The sequence below is a fragment of the Schistocerca gregaria genome, chromosome X (assembly GCF_023897955.1).
Source record: "Schistocerca gregaria isolate iqSchGreg1 chromosome X, iqSchGreg1.2, whole genome shotgun sequence".
In the NCBI taxonomy this organism is placed as follows: Eukaryota; Metazoa; Arthropoda; class Insecta; order Orthoptera; family Acrididae; genus Schistocerca; species Schistocerca gregaria.
Genome location: NC_064931.1, coordinates 717,926,420 through 717,945,126, shown reverse-complemented (window position 1 = coordinate 717,945,126; position 18,707 = coordinate 717,926,420). Strand labels below are relative to the sequence as shown.

The following is an 18,707-nucleotide window of genomic DNA, read 5'->3' as shown; positions in this document are numbered from 1 at the left end:
AGGTGAAGGCGGCGGTATGTCCGCCGTATATAAAAGGTACAGAAAGGGAGAGAAGACGGAGCCTTGGGGCACACTGGCGGAGGGAAAAAAGGTGTAGGAATCCGTGTTATGGATGGTGACGTAGGAAGGACGGTGGGAGAGAAAGGATCCGATCAGACGGACGTAATTAATGGGAAGGGTGAAGGTTTGGAGCTTGAAGAGGAGACCAGAATGCCATACGTGGTCATAAGCACGTTAGAGGTCCAGAGAGAGGAAGATTGCGGAGCGACAGGAATTAAGCTGTTCGGAAAGGAGATGAGTGAAGTGAAGGAGAAGGATGGCCGAAAGCCACACTGGGTAACGGGAAGGAGGCGGTGCTGGTGGATATGATGGTGGATGCGGCGGGTGAGGATAGATTCCAGGACCTTGTTGAAGACCGAGGTAAGGCTGATGGGACGGTAGGAGGAGATGGCAGACGGCAGTTTACCAGGTTTAAGGAACATCAGGATACGGGAGGTTTTCCCCAGGTCAGGGTAGTAACTGGTGGACAGGACTACATTGTAGAGTCTGGCCAGGGTGGAGAGGAAAGAGACAGGAGCATCACGAAGGTGACGGTAGGTGACATGATCATGACCAGGAGTTGTATTGCGTTTCGTGCGGAGTTAGCAATGAGATCCTGTGTAGTGATAGGGGCATTGAGTTCTGTGTGTGCAATGTTGTCCAAGTACTGGAAACCAGGTGCGAGTGGAGGGACAGAGGTGTCAGTACGATCGCGGACATCCGGGAAGAGAGAGTAATCCAACTGGTGATTATCGGGGATGGAAAAGACATTGGAGAAGTAAGAGGCAAAGTGATTGACCTTACTAAGGGTGTCAGGGAAGGGGTGATCATCGCGGAGAAGAGGGAAGGTTTATTTCTTGTAAGGCGACGGAAAGCTGACCACAACTTGGACGAGTTTATAGGCAGGGTAGCATTTAAACAGGTGCATGTCTGTCGCCAGTCCTGGCGTTTCTTCACCACGAGCAAATTTTGAATGTGTCGCTGGAGTTGCCGGTGGCGTCGGTTTGTTTCAGGGTCATGCCTGTGGAGGAAAGCACGGTAGAGACGGCGGGATTCACGGAGGAGGAGGACGGCCTGTGGGGGTAAGGTAAGACAGTGGGGGTGGATGGCGACAGTAGGGACGTGGGCTTCCATGGCCTCAGACAAGGTCTGCTGGAGAAAGGAGGCAGCATGGGTTACATCATCAGGGTGGTGGTAGGTGAAGGGGTGGCTATCGACCTGGGTGGAGAGGGTATCCCAGTAGGCATTCCAGTTGGCACGGGAATAGTCATGGACGTACTTTGGGGGAGGGTCATTACGAGGGTCAGGGCGGGGGCTATGACCATCTGAAATGGTGAGGAGGACAGGGAGATGGTCGCTACCAATAGGCTCCAGGACATCCACCGTTATGCAGCCAAGGCGGTTAGGGGAGGAAAGGATAGCATCAGGAGTGGAGTTGGATTTGGGACAGGTGCGCTAAGGGATGGGGATGAGTTTGCCTTGAAGGGAGGAGAGGAACCGATGCCACCGCCGTAACTGGGCTGCGAAACGACTATGAATGTTGAGGTCGGCGGCGATCACGCAGTAGGAGAAAGTACGGTCAATGTAGGAGAGGAAGTCGAAGGGTATAGGGACGTTAGGGCAGACACAGATGGTGGCGCAGGTGACAGTAAGGCAGGGGAAGAAGAGACTAAGGATCAGGTGTTCTGTGGGGTCGGGAAGGAGAGGTTGGAGCCGAACTGGGATCAGACGGTGGTGACCAATGGCAACTCCGCCACACGCAATCAGGAGGGGATTATCGGAACGTTGAATGAGGTAGGACGACGTGTGGATGGTGTAGTGGGGTTGGAGGAAAGTTTCATTGAGGAGGAAGGCACCCACGTGGTGGGTGGCAAGGGTGTGCAGGAAGAGGTTCTTGTTGGCGGGAAGGGAGCAGATGTTGTTTAAAAGGATACAGTGCTGCCGCGCCATGACAAGGATTTAGACAAGGGTGTCAAGACGGGAGAAGGTGAAATGGGCCTGGTTGTTGGAGTAGGTGGCATACATTTTTAAGTGGAAAATGGAATGGGCGGCGAGGGAGACCTGTTGGAGGGTGTGAGGGCGCTGGAAAGGGTGGACGTTTTGTAGGACAATGGTGAGGAAGCTGATGATGTCCTCAGCGGGGGGGGGGGGGGGGGGGGGGACGAAGGGAATTCCCAGTAGGGGTGGGGGTGTCCAGAGGACGGACAGGTACAGTGAGTTCAGGAGTGGTCGGAGGGGGACAGGCATTACACTTTTGGCACTTTTGGGAGTAGGTGGAATGGGGGAGATTGCAGGTATTGCAGGAGGGAGGGGATTCTCTTTTTTCCCCACCTCCCCTCTCTCTGCCCCCTTCTCTCCCCTGAGTCCTTTTGCATTTCCATCCTCTGCCTTTTCCCATTCCCTCTCGCATCTGCCCTGCCCCTCTCCCCCCTTATGAGTCCTCTCCCTCCTTGGTTCCCCCTTTTCGTTTTTTCCGCTCCTCCCTCCTTGTTTTCCCACTCCTCCAGGTCACCCCTCCCATCTGCCCTTGGCTAGGGAGTGTCATCTTTGTGCCGTCATTTTCGTGCAGTGTTTTACAGTGAGCGTTTGAAAGTGAGTGTTCCGTGTTGTGTGTCTTTTGGGAAGTGTTGCGAACGGCCATCATGCTGTCGCTGGGTGTGATTTTTATCTCTTGCGAACAGAAACCAGACTGTCGCCATGTTTTTTTTATTGTGTGTCTACCATGTTACTTGTCTGATTCCTGGGTATTTTATAAACATTGCCAACCCCTTTGCTTTCTGTTTTAACTTTCCGCAATTTTACGCCATTTTACACTTTAAGTAACAGTTTTATCGCCTGTTTTTCTTATTTCTTTTCTTCTTCCGTTTTTAACAAAATCTGTAGGCTGTAGAGCAGCGTACTAAGCTGCTGCCAGCCCGCGCCCTTCGGGGGGAATTGAAATTCAATAAAGGAAAAAAAAATTCGTCTTCGTCAGCCTTCGATGGCTCACCTGAGGATGGCTGACAGTTGTCCAGTTGAAATATCGTGTATGGAAGCTAACGACGACCGGCTGCAAGCCCGAAATCTTTTTGAATAATCAGTTCGCCCGCAAAATTAGGTAACCCGGTTAAAAAACTAATAGTACTTCATCATGCTATTGTGTCAAAAAAAAGTCTTCACAACGATGACCCTTCTACTTACCCGCTTCTACTTAATCACGACAAAGGACACGCACATACCCTACACTCAGTTTATATACACCAAGATAAGCAAAATGAGAGATCTTTTAATGTATACACAGATGAGGAATGGCCAGACAAGGTGATCCACCCATTTACGCGAACATCTGCATGGTGCTCGGGGGACCCTAGAATTTAGGTCCTGTAAGACGGGATTAGGTCACTTTCTATAGTTGAAACTATAAAGCAAGGTAAAATGTCATGACTCAGTATTCGGTAATCTATCCAGGTGGAATCGTTAGAACACAGGTAAGTACGGAAATTTTGTTTACGTAAAATTTTCCTAGAAATCGAAGACTTAATGTGTCCGATTCGCTGCAGATTTTATTTGAGGAGAAATGCCATTACTAAATCGGATTGCGGCTAAGTGGTGTAGCTTGCACATTGAGATTACAGTTATCTTCCAAATTTCGTGAATTCGAATGGCACTTGCTGCAAACTTTTTTTAAAAAAAGGAAATGAAAGCTTTCTAAAAATTTAGATTCCTAGGGACTTCTACGACAGTTTGTATGTCTTTAGAAAGATGTGAGATTAGAGTACAACGTCCTGTCGACAACGATGTCATTAGAGATGAAAACGTGAAACTGAAGGCCAGACGGGGATCTGATTAACCGTCCATAAAGAGTGCGAGCGTAGTACCTCACCACTGCGTCACCTAGCTCGATTAAGCCCTCCGTGCAGATTCTATGTTTTGTGCTCGTCACCAGGCAAGTCTAGAGGGTATCGAGAATTTTTTATTGTTATTTCTAAATTTTCCACTTCAGTTTTCGTGTTTAATGTTCGACTACCATTCATTGTGGCCTACATGCCTTGTAGGATCTTCCCCTCTGCATAGGTTGCTTGTTTACGTAAAGCACACTGGCCGACTAGCCCCTACTTGCTGCTTGTGAATGCCACGCAAGGAGCGTGGGAGAGAAGACACATGTTGGTTGCAGGACGCTGCTGGGACGTCGTTCCACGTTAGGACGCTCTCTCTAGTCCTAACCTCCTTCTAGACAGAGGTGCAATATCTCCTATCCCTCCTGATTTGTCAGAACTTCAAAACAATAATCCAGCTATGAAAACCCTGACTCTGGCGCGCACAATTGTATTCCGTACCCTAGAATACATGGAACTGAGTTTCATTAGCTCTTTCATTTAATAAAAAACTCTTTTCAAATGTCCATACGGTTTCTCATAGTGATCACGACCATCAGGCGCCTGGACACTTTTAGCGTTTCTGTCTGACGAAATATAGAATCCTCTCTCTGTGAAAAGTTATCCCGATGAAGTGAAATGCCTGTTCCAGGTGTGTGTGAAAGTGTGTGAAAGTTTCACACGTTTCTCGACACACATCGAAAACTGTGTCAATGAGGTGATTCCACAAGGATCCACTGTTTTACATTTAATATGTTAGCAGCCCCAATGCATCACACGATGGCATGATTCGTAATCAACCGGCAATAGAAGAGTCTTCACAAATGTAACTGAAGTATGATTTCCATCACATATCAGACGAGAAATATGTGAGTACAGGAAAATGCCTTTCATTCAGCGTTTAGTGAACTCCGTGCAAACCAGTTTCCCTGGATTCCTTATTTGCGTGATGAATTCCATCCAACACATTGTTAAAGATTACCGAATGTACATTTCAGACACCTTTCGTTCTACTGCGGAACAGTAAATGGCAGGGTGAACCCGAACCAACCGTGTAGTAAAATGTTAATGGACCACCATGATCACGGCAGTCTTCCACGCTCAGATGCTGTGACGAGGCTTCCATGGACCCGGCAGCATAGCTGAGAATACGTAGTTGTGTCTATCTTCCGCCAATACGCGAGTACACATGACAGAAAAAAATGTAAATAGGGCTGAAATTTGAATTACCCACCATGTTACGGTGGAGGAGGAGGAGGAGGAGGAGATTAGTATTTTACGTCCCGTCGACAACTACGTCATTAGAGACGGAGCACAAGCTCGGATTAGGGAAGTCTGGATAAGAAAAGCGTCTGTGCCCTATCGAAGGAAACATCCTGCATCTGTCTTAAGCGATTTAGGTTCAAATGGCTCTAAGCACTATGGGACTTAACTTCTGAGGTCATCAGTCCCCTAGACTTAACTTAAACCTAACTAACCTACAGACGTCACACACATCCATGCCCAAGGCAGGATTCGAACCTGCGACAGTAGCAACAGCACGGTTCCGGACTGAAGCGCCTAGAACCATTCGGCCACAGCGCCTGGCGCGATTTTGGGAAACTACGGAAAACCTAAATGAGGATGGTCGGATGTGGGTCTGAACCATCGTCCTCCCGAAAGCGAGTCCAACGTTCTAACCACTGCGCTAAAACGCTCGTTGCCATGTTATGCAGTGGCCAGTGGCGTTACGGGGTGTACAGATCTAGTCGTAAAAGTAAGAAGCACTTGTAACTGTGAGTGTACTAGAAGGGTTAACACCTTTTTAACATTTAGTATAAGAACGTAACCTCTAAAAGCATGCAAGAACAATGTGCCCCGTCACTCGTAGCAATGAAGACACTCATTTCGGGATGAGGAGTGAAGAGCGGAAGGAGTATCTAAATGTGGGCAGCTCTAGCAAATGCTTTCGTAGCGCAGTGGCACAATCTGTGGTCTAGTAGGCAACTGCGTGGCAACATGATTTTGTTGATATCTGGGTTAGTGAAATTTTTGCGTTACTCCGTTAGTTTATTTAATGAGTGCAAATCACAAAGTTAATTCATCAAAATTTCATGGTTCTCATTAAAATATTTTATGTCCATTGAATATTGCGTTCAAAGGCCTTCAGTTTCAATGACTGTCTGCTGTCTGCGAGAAAGTGAGTCTATGATAAGGGTAATGAATATCTCATTTTTTGCCACTTCCTCGCAGGCAGCTAAGATTTCATTCCAAAGCTCATCATGTGTTCTGTGGGCGGGGTCAGGTCGTTTTTCTCTCCGTTTTGTCTCTGCCTGTTCTTTTCAATAGGGTTTAGGTCTGGTGCCGAAGGAGAAACTTCATTCTGCTCTACAATCCACCCGAGTACAATCGCTGACATTTATATAGGAGACTGATCCTGTTGTCGCACTGATGCTACCATAGTATTAGTCACAACATGGCTATTCTGGACCCTTTATTTCGAACCAGAGCTGACATGTACGTAGGAGACTAGCCCTGCAGGAATCTGATTACTCCCTCAGGATATAGTTATTGCACTGATTCTATCATAATATTAGTCACAAGATGGGTTGTATGAAGAACCTATTCTATGAAGCACTCCACGTCAACGGGAACAAATCGAGGGCCAAAAATGCAACAGACTCCCTGACACTGCGTGGTGACTCACTGATGTATTTTGGGTCGAAATTGGCACCAATCGGCCTGTATATTCGTTCTGGACTATCATTTGCTGAGGATAATACCAGTTCCTCGAAAAGTATCGCTTTCCCTCTGTCACGATTGACACGGTTCTGAGAAAACCTCAATCAGAAGAGTCTGTGATCATCGTGGAGCCTCTCCTTGATTGAAACACGTTTGCTAAGTTATCCTGCATCCTAAAGCAGGCGGCGAACCTTATTCACAGTCGGGAAATGTACAAGTATAAGAGGTAATCAAAAAGTTTCCGTTCAAAGACCATACAGTCCAGAAACCGTATGCCATCAACAAAATCGCCGTGAACATTAAAGCAATCATTCCACCGAGATACCAGGTTGAAGATAACCTATTGGTAAAACACCGTGGCCGCTGCGTAAATAAGTCTGCAACTGCCTGTTGCACATCCTCGTTCCACAGGAATTGTTGACCCTACAAGACCATTTTTATGGGACCGAAGGCGTGATAATCCACTGGGGAGAGATCAGCACAATAGGACGAGTGCTCGAGTGTCTCCATCCTCAGTTGGCGTAACTTCTGCTGTACGACATTTGCGATGTGAGGACGTGCATTATCACTAAGCAGCAGCTCTCCTAGGCGCACCATTGCACAACGGTAGTTTTCGACGGACATGCTACCCCATACATATTCATTTTTCTCTGAATAAAGTCTATCTGAACTGTGCTTTTGCAGCCAAGAAAAAGACTAACAGCCCGTTGGTCCTGTTTGGAAGTATTTGTTAATAATACGTGACCGCACACACGTCGGAAAGAACGAATGGCATACTAGTCCTTTGCTTACATGTCGGTGCTTATATACCTGCCTCGAAGTCGCGCTATGTTGCATATATGCTGCAGCAACGCCCTCAGACGGAAACTTTTTTATCACCCCTACTATATTTCAACTGAACTGCATTTAAAAAAAGGATTTAGCCGTGACGTGTTGTGAATTTCATCATACAACGAGTTTTTTTACGGGCCAAAATCCAGTTTACAGATACTCCAGTATGTAGATGACGTTTTATACATCGTCGCACAGTGCGCTCAGTATCGACATTCCCTACCATGGCTTCCGACGCAGTCACCTTCCCTTCCCCCACAAGAGTAATGACGCGGTCATGAATAGACTGTTGAGGATGAGGCATGGTGCGTGAATAATGCGACTAAAATAAAAGCGGTGTTGTACAGGTATTTGACATTGCTCTTGAACTGTCGTTGGCTATTATAGAACAGATGGGACGCCTGCAGACCTACGTCACCCCGACAGCCTGTTAGTCTATTACTGCGTAATAATCTTTACGTATTATGTCAGATTGGGGTTTTAAGTATAAGTTTGCTACTCCAGGGTGGTTATTCTCCTACAAATGGGGTTCTCATTGATTTATAGGCATGATTCCGTCGTATATTGTATGAGAAATTAGAATCACATCACTGAAATGTGTTCCACAAAATACAGTGGAAGGCTTTATACAAAACAAATTGTCGAAGCAAAATAATGTCTCTTATGGCGAAAAAAATACACATTGATTCTAAAATAAGACTTTTTACATATAAGGCCGCACGCTGTTTATTTACGAACTTACATCTACTAACATTTAATAGTCAAATAGTTCCCCGCGTAGAAAAGATTACTTCTATTCAGTTAACATTCACTATATCTATGGATAATCAAATTCCAGCACATTAAATTTGTCGAAAACATTTTATGCATTCTTAGGATGCATCTGGAATGTGAAAAGTAAAGTGTCCAGTAATTTTTGAAAATTTCTTCGTTGGAATGTTCCTAAGGTAAATAGAAAGAGTAAGCCATTCTGAATGCGGTTCAAGTTAATGCTGTAACGGACTTCAGCTCTGGCCGCGATTTCCGCCGGCATATTTACGTGCTATCAAGTGTACGTTGTCCAAGAATTCCTCAGGTAACCTGACCTAAGCACTGTGTATCACAGTTAACGAACCGTGCATTACTGGATGCAAACTTGAGCACGAAGCGTGAACGGGGCCTTACAGTAGCCAACGCAAGTACCACGAGAAAAAATAGTGCGTGCCGTCGAAATTTGCACTGTTGTGTAGATTTTTCAGTGCAGTATAGATATGAAACTACCTGAAGGTGAGAAATGAAACGAAATGCAATTTCTCAGTAACGAGGCAATGGAGAGCATGGGTCGCGTGTATCGAAATATCCTCGAAATGTCCCCAAGAAGCACCAGAATTTAGTGGGTGAAGCTACGTTCATCCCGTACGCTGAAAGAGGTACGATTATGACCAAAACACACGACGTTGACCATGATAGCAATAACTGACGCTTCATACTGCTTGGTTACCGCTCCCGTTATCAACGTCTTTTCTCCTCATATACATGACATTTCAAATTTACATTGACAATCGTCTGGGGGATGTAAAAGGTGTCTTGAGGAACAAAATGACAATAGGAACCAGTGACCGGAAACGTCATCCAACGACACTACAGAACAATGAAGTTAAAGGCTCCAGCGCCTCTGTATATGTTGTATGTAACTTTCAGGGATGGTGAAGAAGGATAAATGAATCAGTTTGAGATAACGACCCTGGTACAGAAACGAACGAGTCGAAATTTATAAGTGAAAATCTTTCTGGTACGCCTGATAGTGGAATATATCTACCGGTACTAATCTTGTTAGGACTTTATAGGATTTCTGTCATCAGTCCTGTCTACCGACGAAGGAACCTTTACCAGAACTGGCATCAGTTGGCATACTCGTCATCTGTGGACTGCAGACAATAGTTGACGCGTCTCATCAGCAGCGGTTAAGCATCAAAATGAGGGCAGCGACTCTTGACGACCACATGTTCGGACCGGTTATTATTTCGCAGCGCCACGAGGGACGAACGTATCTGGACTTCCTGCGGAATACTCTGTCTGTAACTATCGAACGTGCAGGTTTCATTCGTTTGCAAGTTGTGACTCACGCTGCCACCAACGAAACCTGTCACTTGGGTTTGGAGGCCATCCTCAGTTCATAATGAGCAGCTGGAAGTGGTTGTGAAGGCTGCTTGCCTCACGAACGAAGTGCAAGTAGAGGTCGCAATATGGAGCATCGTTCCCACAGTCGATTGGGGCCCTCCGGCTTGGAGCCGAGCGGAGGGTCACAGACAAAGAGTTTGTACACTGACGGTCTTGGGAGCAGATTTCTGGACCTACGTTAGCGATTGGTGAATTGTAGGACTTCTTTTAATAGGTCAGAGTTGCACTACACAAAGGAAGCAGCCAGTTGGGTAGCAGAGCACTTGTGGAGTGAATATGTGTTGTTGCTGTTTTTCCTTTGTTTTAGGTTAGGCAGTAGTTTGAGATCCTCTGGTGAACACTCGACAGACGACTCGCAGATAAAGCCATTTTGACTGTCAAAATTGTATAAGAAAATCGTAGAAATATTGGTAACAAGGCTCTCGAATTTACTGCCTCCAAGGAAACGTCTCCTGTTCAAATTATTCTTGGGGCCGAGGGGTTGCTGAAACCCGAAATAGGAAGCTCTGAGATGTTTAGCAGTTCATGGAACACTGATCGAAACGACAGATGAGACGGTACAGGTTGCAGTGTGTTCATTACAGTTGACAAAACTTCTGCTTCTGTTGAGGTCAAGTTTGAATGTGGCAGTGAAGTTACCTGGTCATGTATAACAAGTCTAAGTGGGATCAAGTTACTTTTTTGATGTTCTGCCAGCCAGTCCATTCTTCTATGGCGGTTTTAGGGTCATTGAAAGAAAGTCTACGAACACTAGCGTGGAAATATTCACATCATGCGATAGTAGCTGGAGACGACTTTAACCTACCGAGTATACACTGGGACATCTATGGAATCACTGTAGGGGATGCAGAAAGACAGTCTTGAGATGTGCTTTTGATCATGTTTCCCGAAAAATTTCTTGAGATTCTAGTTTGGAGCCCACATGAAATGGAACTGTCTTAGACCTTATAGCTAAAAATTGGCCGGACATTGTCGATAGCGTCAGTATAGAGACGGGAATTAGTGATCAAAATGTCGTTATAGCGACCATGGTTACTGAAATTAATAAATCAGTCAAAAAGGCTAGGAGAATATTTCTGCTAGAAGGAGCAGATACGCAGTTGCTAGCATCACAATTAGACAATGAACAGAGACCATTTAGTTCCAGTACGATGGACGAACAGAGATTATCGATAAAGTTTAAACAGACTATAAATCATGGTCTGGAGAACTATGTGGCTAGTTAGTGGATTATAGACGGAAAAGGCGAACCAACTGAGCTACCCAAGCACGACTCACGCCCCGTCCTGACAGCTTTACTTCCGCCAGTACCTCGTCTCCTACTTTTCAAACTTCACAGAAGCTCTCCTGCGAACCTTGCTCTTTTCTTACGTGACATCCTTCGAACTGTGGATGAAGAGCAACAGGCGGATTCCATATTCCTAGATTTCCGTAAAGTATTTGACATGGTGATATACTGCCGGCTTTTGAGGAAGGTACAAGCATACGGAATAGGTTTACAGATATGTGAGCGGCTGGAAGACTTCTTAAGTAACAAAACCCACTATGTTGTCTACGACGGCGAGTGTTCATCAGAGAGGAGAGTATCGTTCAGGATTCCCCCAGAGAAGTCTGATAGTACCGGTGTTATTGTCTGTATACATAAATGATCTGGCGGACATGTTAAGTTTACTGACAATGCTGTGGTTTGGGGAAAGCGTCGAAGTTGAGTGACTGTAGGATGCAAGATGACTTAGACAAAATTTCTATTTGGTGTGATGAATGGCAGCTAGCTCTATAGGTAAAAAGATGTAGCTGAGAAGGATAAACATATCCATTATGTTCGAATACAGCAATAGTGGTGTACTGCTTGAAACAGTCACGGTGCTTGAATATCTTGGCGAAAAGTTTCGAATCAGTATGAAATGGAATCAATATGAATGTCTTGTAGTAGAGAAGACGAATTGTCGACTTCGGTTTATTAGGCAAATTAAAAAAAAGCTGGTCTTCTGTAAAGAACACTTCGTATAGGACACTAGTGCGACCAGTTGTTGAATACTGTTGGAGTGTTTGAGATCCGCAGGAAGTCCGATGAAAGGATGTTATTGAAGCAATTCAGAGGCGGGAGGCTAGGTTGTTACTGGAAGTTTCGAGCTACGCGCAGGTATTACCGAGATGCTTCGAAAACTCGAATGGGAATCACTAGACGAAAGGCGACGTTCTTTCGAGGATCAATATTGAGAAAAACTAGAGAACCGGCATTTGAGGTTGACTGCAGAACTCATTCTTCTGCCACCAACGTACACGTCATGTAAGGACCATGGCGATAAGATTAGAGAGATTACGGCTGGTACAGAGGAATATAGACAGTCGCTTTTCCTTCTCTCTGTCTGCGAGTGGCACAGAAAAGGAAATGACTAGTAGTAGTACAGGTTTCCTTCCACCATGCACCATACGGTGGCTTGAGGAAAATGTATGTAGTTGTATGTGTAGATGTGGTGATGTGAAAGTAACGCAATGTGGATAGATCTTTGGTGAATCTTGCCCCTACTGACCTAGACATCGGCGGGAACATGTGAGGTAAAATAATTGTTTGGAGGAGTAGGAGCGAGAAGTGCACACAGGACATCCTGGAACCGCAACCCTGTTTTTAGAGAACATCGAGTGTATTCTATGTACAAGCCTGTAGCGGCTATTGTAAGCTGTTATGAGCAGGGTCAACCTAAAGGTGCGGTTGGACTAGAACTACGAGACAGTAGAGTATTCATTAACGGCACAGCTTGTGACATTCAGGACCAACCTTTCAGCTTAGAGCTACCTTAACAGGAGCCACAGTTGCACTGGCCTGACAAACCCCTAGAAGTGCTCATAATTCAAACGTAGCCCACTCCATAATCTACCCCAACAATATCCTGGAAGCTGACCTTCTCCTGTCCTTGGACGAGCTACTAGCAACTCAGAAAGGACATATTAGTGCAGAGAACATGCTCCTGCACGTGCAGCATCACACTGATAAACACCGTCGATAAAAGGGCTTGCACTTAAGGTACAGTTGTAATCGTAACTTTTTCTGTGCAACCTATGACTATTTAAGGTGGAGATCCACTCACCCACCATAATATTCTCTGCATTCGATACAAAACAGAATGGATCAATCATAGGAAGTAGTAATTACTTAAGTACACAGCTACTGAACGTTGTGGTTCACGCTGACCTAGTACAAGGGAAACTTAACTGGAATGTATGCATAAGGTGAGACATTTACGATTGTTTTTGAAAAATCTGGAAAACCACAAGTAAAACTAGAAAACTATTACAATGAAAGTTCTTCATCTCAAAAGGGGACATCCAATGACACCAAACTTGACCCCACTGTCCTACCCCCAGGAAGTGGGAGAGGCTCAGCTTTGACATCCTAAATAGGAGCCTTGTGTTTTTATTGTGAATTCAATTCCTCGGGGAACAAATAGGAAAATTTTGTATTTAACAGTTTTTTGTTGCGTGACAGACGGCACAGTAATCGAAAAAAAAATCAATATGGGTTGGAAATTTTGAAATATGATAGACAAATGTATGAAATGGTGATCCTGATAGTGAGAGGCTAGATGACTCAAACAATGCACCCCGGTGCTGAGAGTCAAGTGGACTCATATAAAACAAGCACCCCGATGGTGAGAGGCTAGGGAACTCACATTAAAAAAAGCAACCCGAAGCGAACGAAGTAACTATGTCCTCGTCGTTGCGCCTGCGTAACGCTAAAAGTAGTTTAAATTCATTGATAAACAAAGCAATGAGTTTTTCTAACTTCTTTCCATCTCAGCGATATCTGTGAAAGAAATTACACAAATAATGTAGACAAAGCAACGTATTATGTTTTGGACAATCATGTGTATCTGCTACAAGAAACCGGTTTACCATTAAATGTTTAAAGGTAACTGTCTTTCTAAACTTCTAGGATCCAAGCCTGATGTGTATTATTATTGTTGAATGAGCACAAGTAAAAAAAAAATTAAGTATGGAAGTTACGTATTTTATCTGTAACAATCCTAAACTGCAATAAGAAAGGGGAATTCCATCTGACCCCGTCTCACCCCGAGGAGGTAGGGCAGGAGTGCCGCGTTTGGTATCAGTGGCTTCCCCCTCCGAGACAACCAATTTTTATTATAACCTCTCTTTAATCCCAACTCTACGTTTCCAGATACTTCCTAAAGGAATTCTAAATACTTTACTCATATGTAAAAATTTATCTGGGTCACAAGTCATTTCCAGGGCCATTGCCAATTGGTGATCTGCTGGAGCACTTCTTCCAAGGAGGAGACGCGTGTTGCACCACTGCTTCTTTTTACTTAGCGTTACTGAGTTAACGAGAGACGTCACTACGATCTGATGGAAGAAGTATCAAGTAAACGGGAGAGACAGAAGCTACCAAGGCATTCTGTGGCAAGAAGCTGCGGATGGTCATGGCTGACGCAGCAAGATTCGTCGGCCCAGGCAACACCGTATGCAGTGTTACCAGACATCTGGGCCTCACTTCTGCCGTGGGGGCTGAACACTACTGATGCAACAGAAGTACGGAAGCCGGCTTTACCACGTGGCCTAGACCAGCATCATGCTCTTCCCTGTCCTCCGTAACATGCAGTGCTAGCCTGGAGAAACATTGGTGGGTGAAACAACCATAAATACAGTGGTGAAACAACCATAAATACTGTCCATTTGAACCAGTCAGTATTAGTCATCGTCTGCAGTTAGCTAGGAGAAGCACTCGTAGCCAGTCACCATCCTGCGATGTGTCATCTGGCTGTCCTTACTGTACACTACCTCCATCAGCTGTTATAGGATGTGACTAGACCCTGATGGTTCATGGAGTCTAACTGGTGCCCTTCAGCTGGGGGCCATGTACTGGCTGACTGCTGATGGCTATGAGAGAGCTGATCAGCTGTCTTGCGTACGCGTACTCTACTATTGCTGGCTTTCCTTGTGCGGGCACACTCTACTTCTGCTAAGAACCTTCACTGCTGCCCACGTTGGGGTCAGTAGTTGAACCCTTCCCGCTAACTGCATTGGGCCCCAAAGCAACCGTAGAAGCCTGCCTCCATCCTGGACTGAAACCGCATTTCTCCTCCTGCCGAAGTACACTGGACTCGCGTTCGGGAGGAAGACTGTTCAAACCCGCGTCCGGTCATCCTGAATTAGGTTTTCCAAGATTTCCCTAAATCGCTTCAGGCAAATACTGGGATGGTTCTTTCGAAAGGGCACGGCGGAATTTCTTCCCCATCTTTCCCTAATCCAATGTGACCGATGACCTCACTGTTTGGTGCCCTCCCCCAAATCAACAAACCAACCAACCAACGAACTAAACTGCCGAAGTGCTGACACCATGATTCTGCCTCGTAGCCGAGTACTAGTGCTGTAAGCTGTCTGCGAAACCTGCTTGCTAAATTCAGCGCCTTTACCACACTCCAAGACATAAGTCCAACCATGGCTGTTGTTTGCGACAAAAAAGTTTCTGTATCTGATGGAATACATAAATCAACGTATCTGTCGTCCTACGTACTTATCATGAGACATCCACTTCGCTCCAGAACCCCAATATCCAGCTAATCAACCCACACTACATGACGTAACGAGCCTAGGGAGAAACATTTGATGGAACTAACCATAACAAGCAGATAATATACTGTATTTTGACCAGTCAAGAACGCACTTCCTATGTGAGACTCTTGGGAGAAGCCAGAGACTAGTGAAACATAACAGAGATCTAAGTGGTTTTTGAATCTGAGTAAATACGAACAGAAAGCTAGAGGCCTAGGATTGGTTTCTGCTAAGCAGATGTGGAGAGGGTCTGCGGACAGTGACAAGATTAGCGCGAGAGACTGACTAGGTTTTACCGGCAACGCGATTACAGGTGGTCGCAGGACAGTCACGATAGTCTGCAGATAGTGTACCACTAACGTATACGGCTGGCTAACAGCAGATACAGGTAGTATGTACTTCAGTAACATGAAATGAAACTAGGAAGTAACTACAAGAGCATAAAATCACTCAAAAGAGTGCAATATGTTGTATTTGAAACTGTCAACTGCAATCATAAACTTACCTATAATTAAATCATTCATCCCACCACAAATGTTTACACTTACTGAGTGATAAATAATTTTATTATACACGAAAAATGATATGGCCAGTAATGGCATTGCACAATAGCCATCATCGAGACAAACACTATTGTTGTCATATACTCTATAATATTAATTTTATATGTCTAAGTATGTTGAACCATAGCGTTCTCCACATTTACACTGATAAAATGAAGCAGTGTGCGCTTACTAGGGAATCGATTTAAAAAACTATGACCAGTGCCGATTATAATATAAATCAGCATGAATAAGAAGTGCAAATATGTCAATATTAATGGATTATGTAATTAAAAATGATAATAATTGTTGTCAGGAGACACATCATGAGATACCCTGTCAATTAGAATGTTTATTTTAGTTATAGAATAACTAGTGTAGGAATGTTGTTCCGTTTATGTATCTGTCAAAGCGATGTACAAATTATATAACTTGGCGGAGAGCTGCTCAAGCTCTCATTGCCTGAAGTGACATGACGTGGTTAATATATGTGGTGGAAAGGGTACTCTTGGGAACAGGAGGGACGGAGAAGATAGATCAGTTCTGGACATCGATCGAGAAGGAGAGGCGCTAGTTTTCTACCATCGGAGAGTACAGCAGACAGGTGTGATTGAATTTATGAAGAGACTCTTTGGATAGATTATCGTATCTAAGTTACTGGCATCTAATAATGCAGGCACAGAAACTTATGTATAGAGTACTCACCGTGGCATGATTTGTGTGGGGATTTGTCGTCTTTCCACTAGACGATTCATAGGCTCTGATACATTTAAATAATTAACCTTATTTGCTTATAAAACTCTTTTAGGACCACCAATCAATAGGAGTTTGACCCTTACTGCATAAACTATCTGTTATTAAAAGTTACACCTACTCTGTTTCCTATGTTCTTTAAAAATATTTCCCTGTTTGTTTGTGTTCAGTAGTTTTTCATTCGCATAACTTGGCCACCCTCACTTATATGACTGTAGGATCACCTTTTAACAAAATACTTTACTAATTCAGCAACATGTTAAAAAACAGAGGGTGCATGGCTTGTTCCGAAGACATTTACCATCCAAGCTTTAATTAGAATCCTACATTTGCTCCTCTGTCTCATCACTGCAAGCCATAGCAGAGTAGCATTGTGTCACCCCATTCCAGTACTCACTGTTAAATGAAAGTACCTTCGTACACTGCCTGAGATCACATGCACACGATTTGCTTATTGCACATTAACTTTCGTGGAAATTGCAGTACTAATAGCGATACGTGTAAATGAAAAGGATTTTGTAGGCACACTCTGCAGCATTACGTATTATGGTTTGAGGAATGGGAGATCATATAATGCATATAAAATGCTAGAATTATGATTTAATAAAGAAATATCCTTATTTTAGATTCCTTACATAAATTTAATAAACATGTTCGTTAATGACTACTTACTTTTTGGAAACTGGAAGTGCTGGGTGTAGAAATGTCTCTTTTTCCTTTTGCCGTCTTGTGTACCTATGAACAGAGAACACAGTAGCATTCGTCAGCGAGTTCGTTAGTTCATCCATGTGTGACACAGTAGGTTGACACTCACAGTCCTATATTGTGTCCACCCTTGTCTCAGGTATTAAGGACTACACAAAAGTTTTGCTAATTTTCTTTTCGAAATTCCGTTGTTAAGGTTCTTACATTAAACACACATTAAACAAATTATCAGAGTTGTGGGAACAAAAACATCCCACAAAAATTTGTTTTTCCTATCATTCAGTTTGTTGTTCTGACTGCAAAGAGCTAACTAGTTTCGTCAGAAATGATGGCCATGAGAAGTTATTGCAAGTACAGAATTTCATAAATCTTGCCATAGGGAAAATCTTACGAGCTAATAAGAATAATCGGAAGGAAAGACCAATTTAAAAATAGGAGCTAATTTTCCTCTTTTCAATAACGTGTTTGTATTAGCCACAATTTAATTGATTCAGAAGATATTGTTAGTTAAAATTTTATCCTGGTCCAAAGTTCCAGTTCCAACTATGGCCAAACGACTGTAAAATTACGGACTCTGTTGATGTACTTTTGAAGCTTGGTTTTTCTGAATCTATAAACACCAATGTTAATAAGCAATGGTCCTTAATTAAACACCACTACATTTTTAGTAACTAAATTTTAACATACAAAATGGGTCCCACGGTCATAAATACAGGATTCCCATTGTGTGGGTAAAAAATTAGAACTGCATACCTTATTAGCTGCTCCCCATGAAAAATAATATGCAAACAAAATATAGTGAAAAAATGATAAGCCAATAACACATGAAATTTCCTACCTATATAATTTATAGACCTTTATAAATTAAAGAAGCTGAGCAATATGCTAGAGTAAGGCTTCATAAGACCGAAGTTCATGCCATTACTTCAGATTACACTGATAGTTGGTTGTTAGCGGCTGCATACAGTACTAACCCTGCCTCTGTATTTGTTTAGTTTATGCTTGGGACATATTTGTGCTAAATTTTGATTTGTTTAATAAATACGGTGTGGATATACTTCATACGCAAGTGCTGTATCCGTTAAAACATGTGGTTTCGGTTTAGCTGAGGAATGTTGGTGATTATAGTAACTGTTGTGTGTCATATTTACTAAACTGCGTGTGAAGTAACTTTTGATCACTTCATCTGTACTGTGTGCTCTTTTACTTTCTGACGTGATAAGGCGTATTAAGCTCCGCGAAGTCCATACTAACAATCTGTTGGCAAACATTAGAGACTGTAGGAGACCTGCTCATCACCATTAGTATCCTAACAACTGACAGAAGATTGATAAACTTACAATTTTCAATTTAAACAGAAACTTATGGCTTAAGCTTAAGGATAGATCCTACATCAACTGTTGCAGATGGTGATTAAGAGTAACTGCGCAACTACCAAGAACTTATACCACATCAGGTAGGTTCAGTTAAATGACATTTGGTGTGTGCGGTTAGGATACCTTCCTGTTCTGGCGTGGTGTACGAACTCACA

The 18,707-nt window shown here is 43.8% G+C and overlaps 1 protein-coding gene across 1 annotated transcript in view; it reads right to left on the bottom strand.

Moving 5' to 3' along the window:
* The window catches only part of LOC126299396 (uncharacterized), a 1,761,671-nt gene that overhangs the window by 296,644 nt on the left and 1,446,320 nt on the right, over positions 1-18,707 (bottom strand). The window contains exon 6 of the mRNA XM_049991269.1: positions 17,144-17,206. Within this exon, the coding sequence (XP_049847226.1) occupies positions 17,144-17,206 (63 nt within the window). The remainder of the gene's footprint in view (positions 1-17,143; positions 17,207-18,707) is intronic.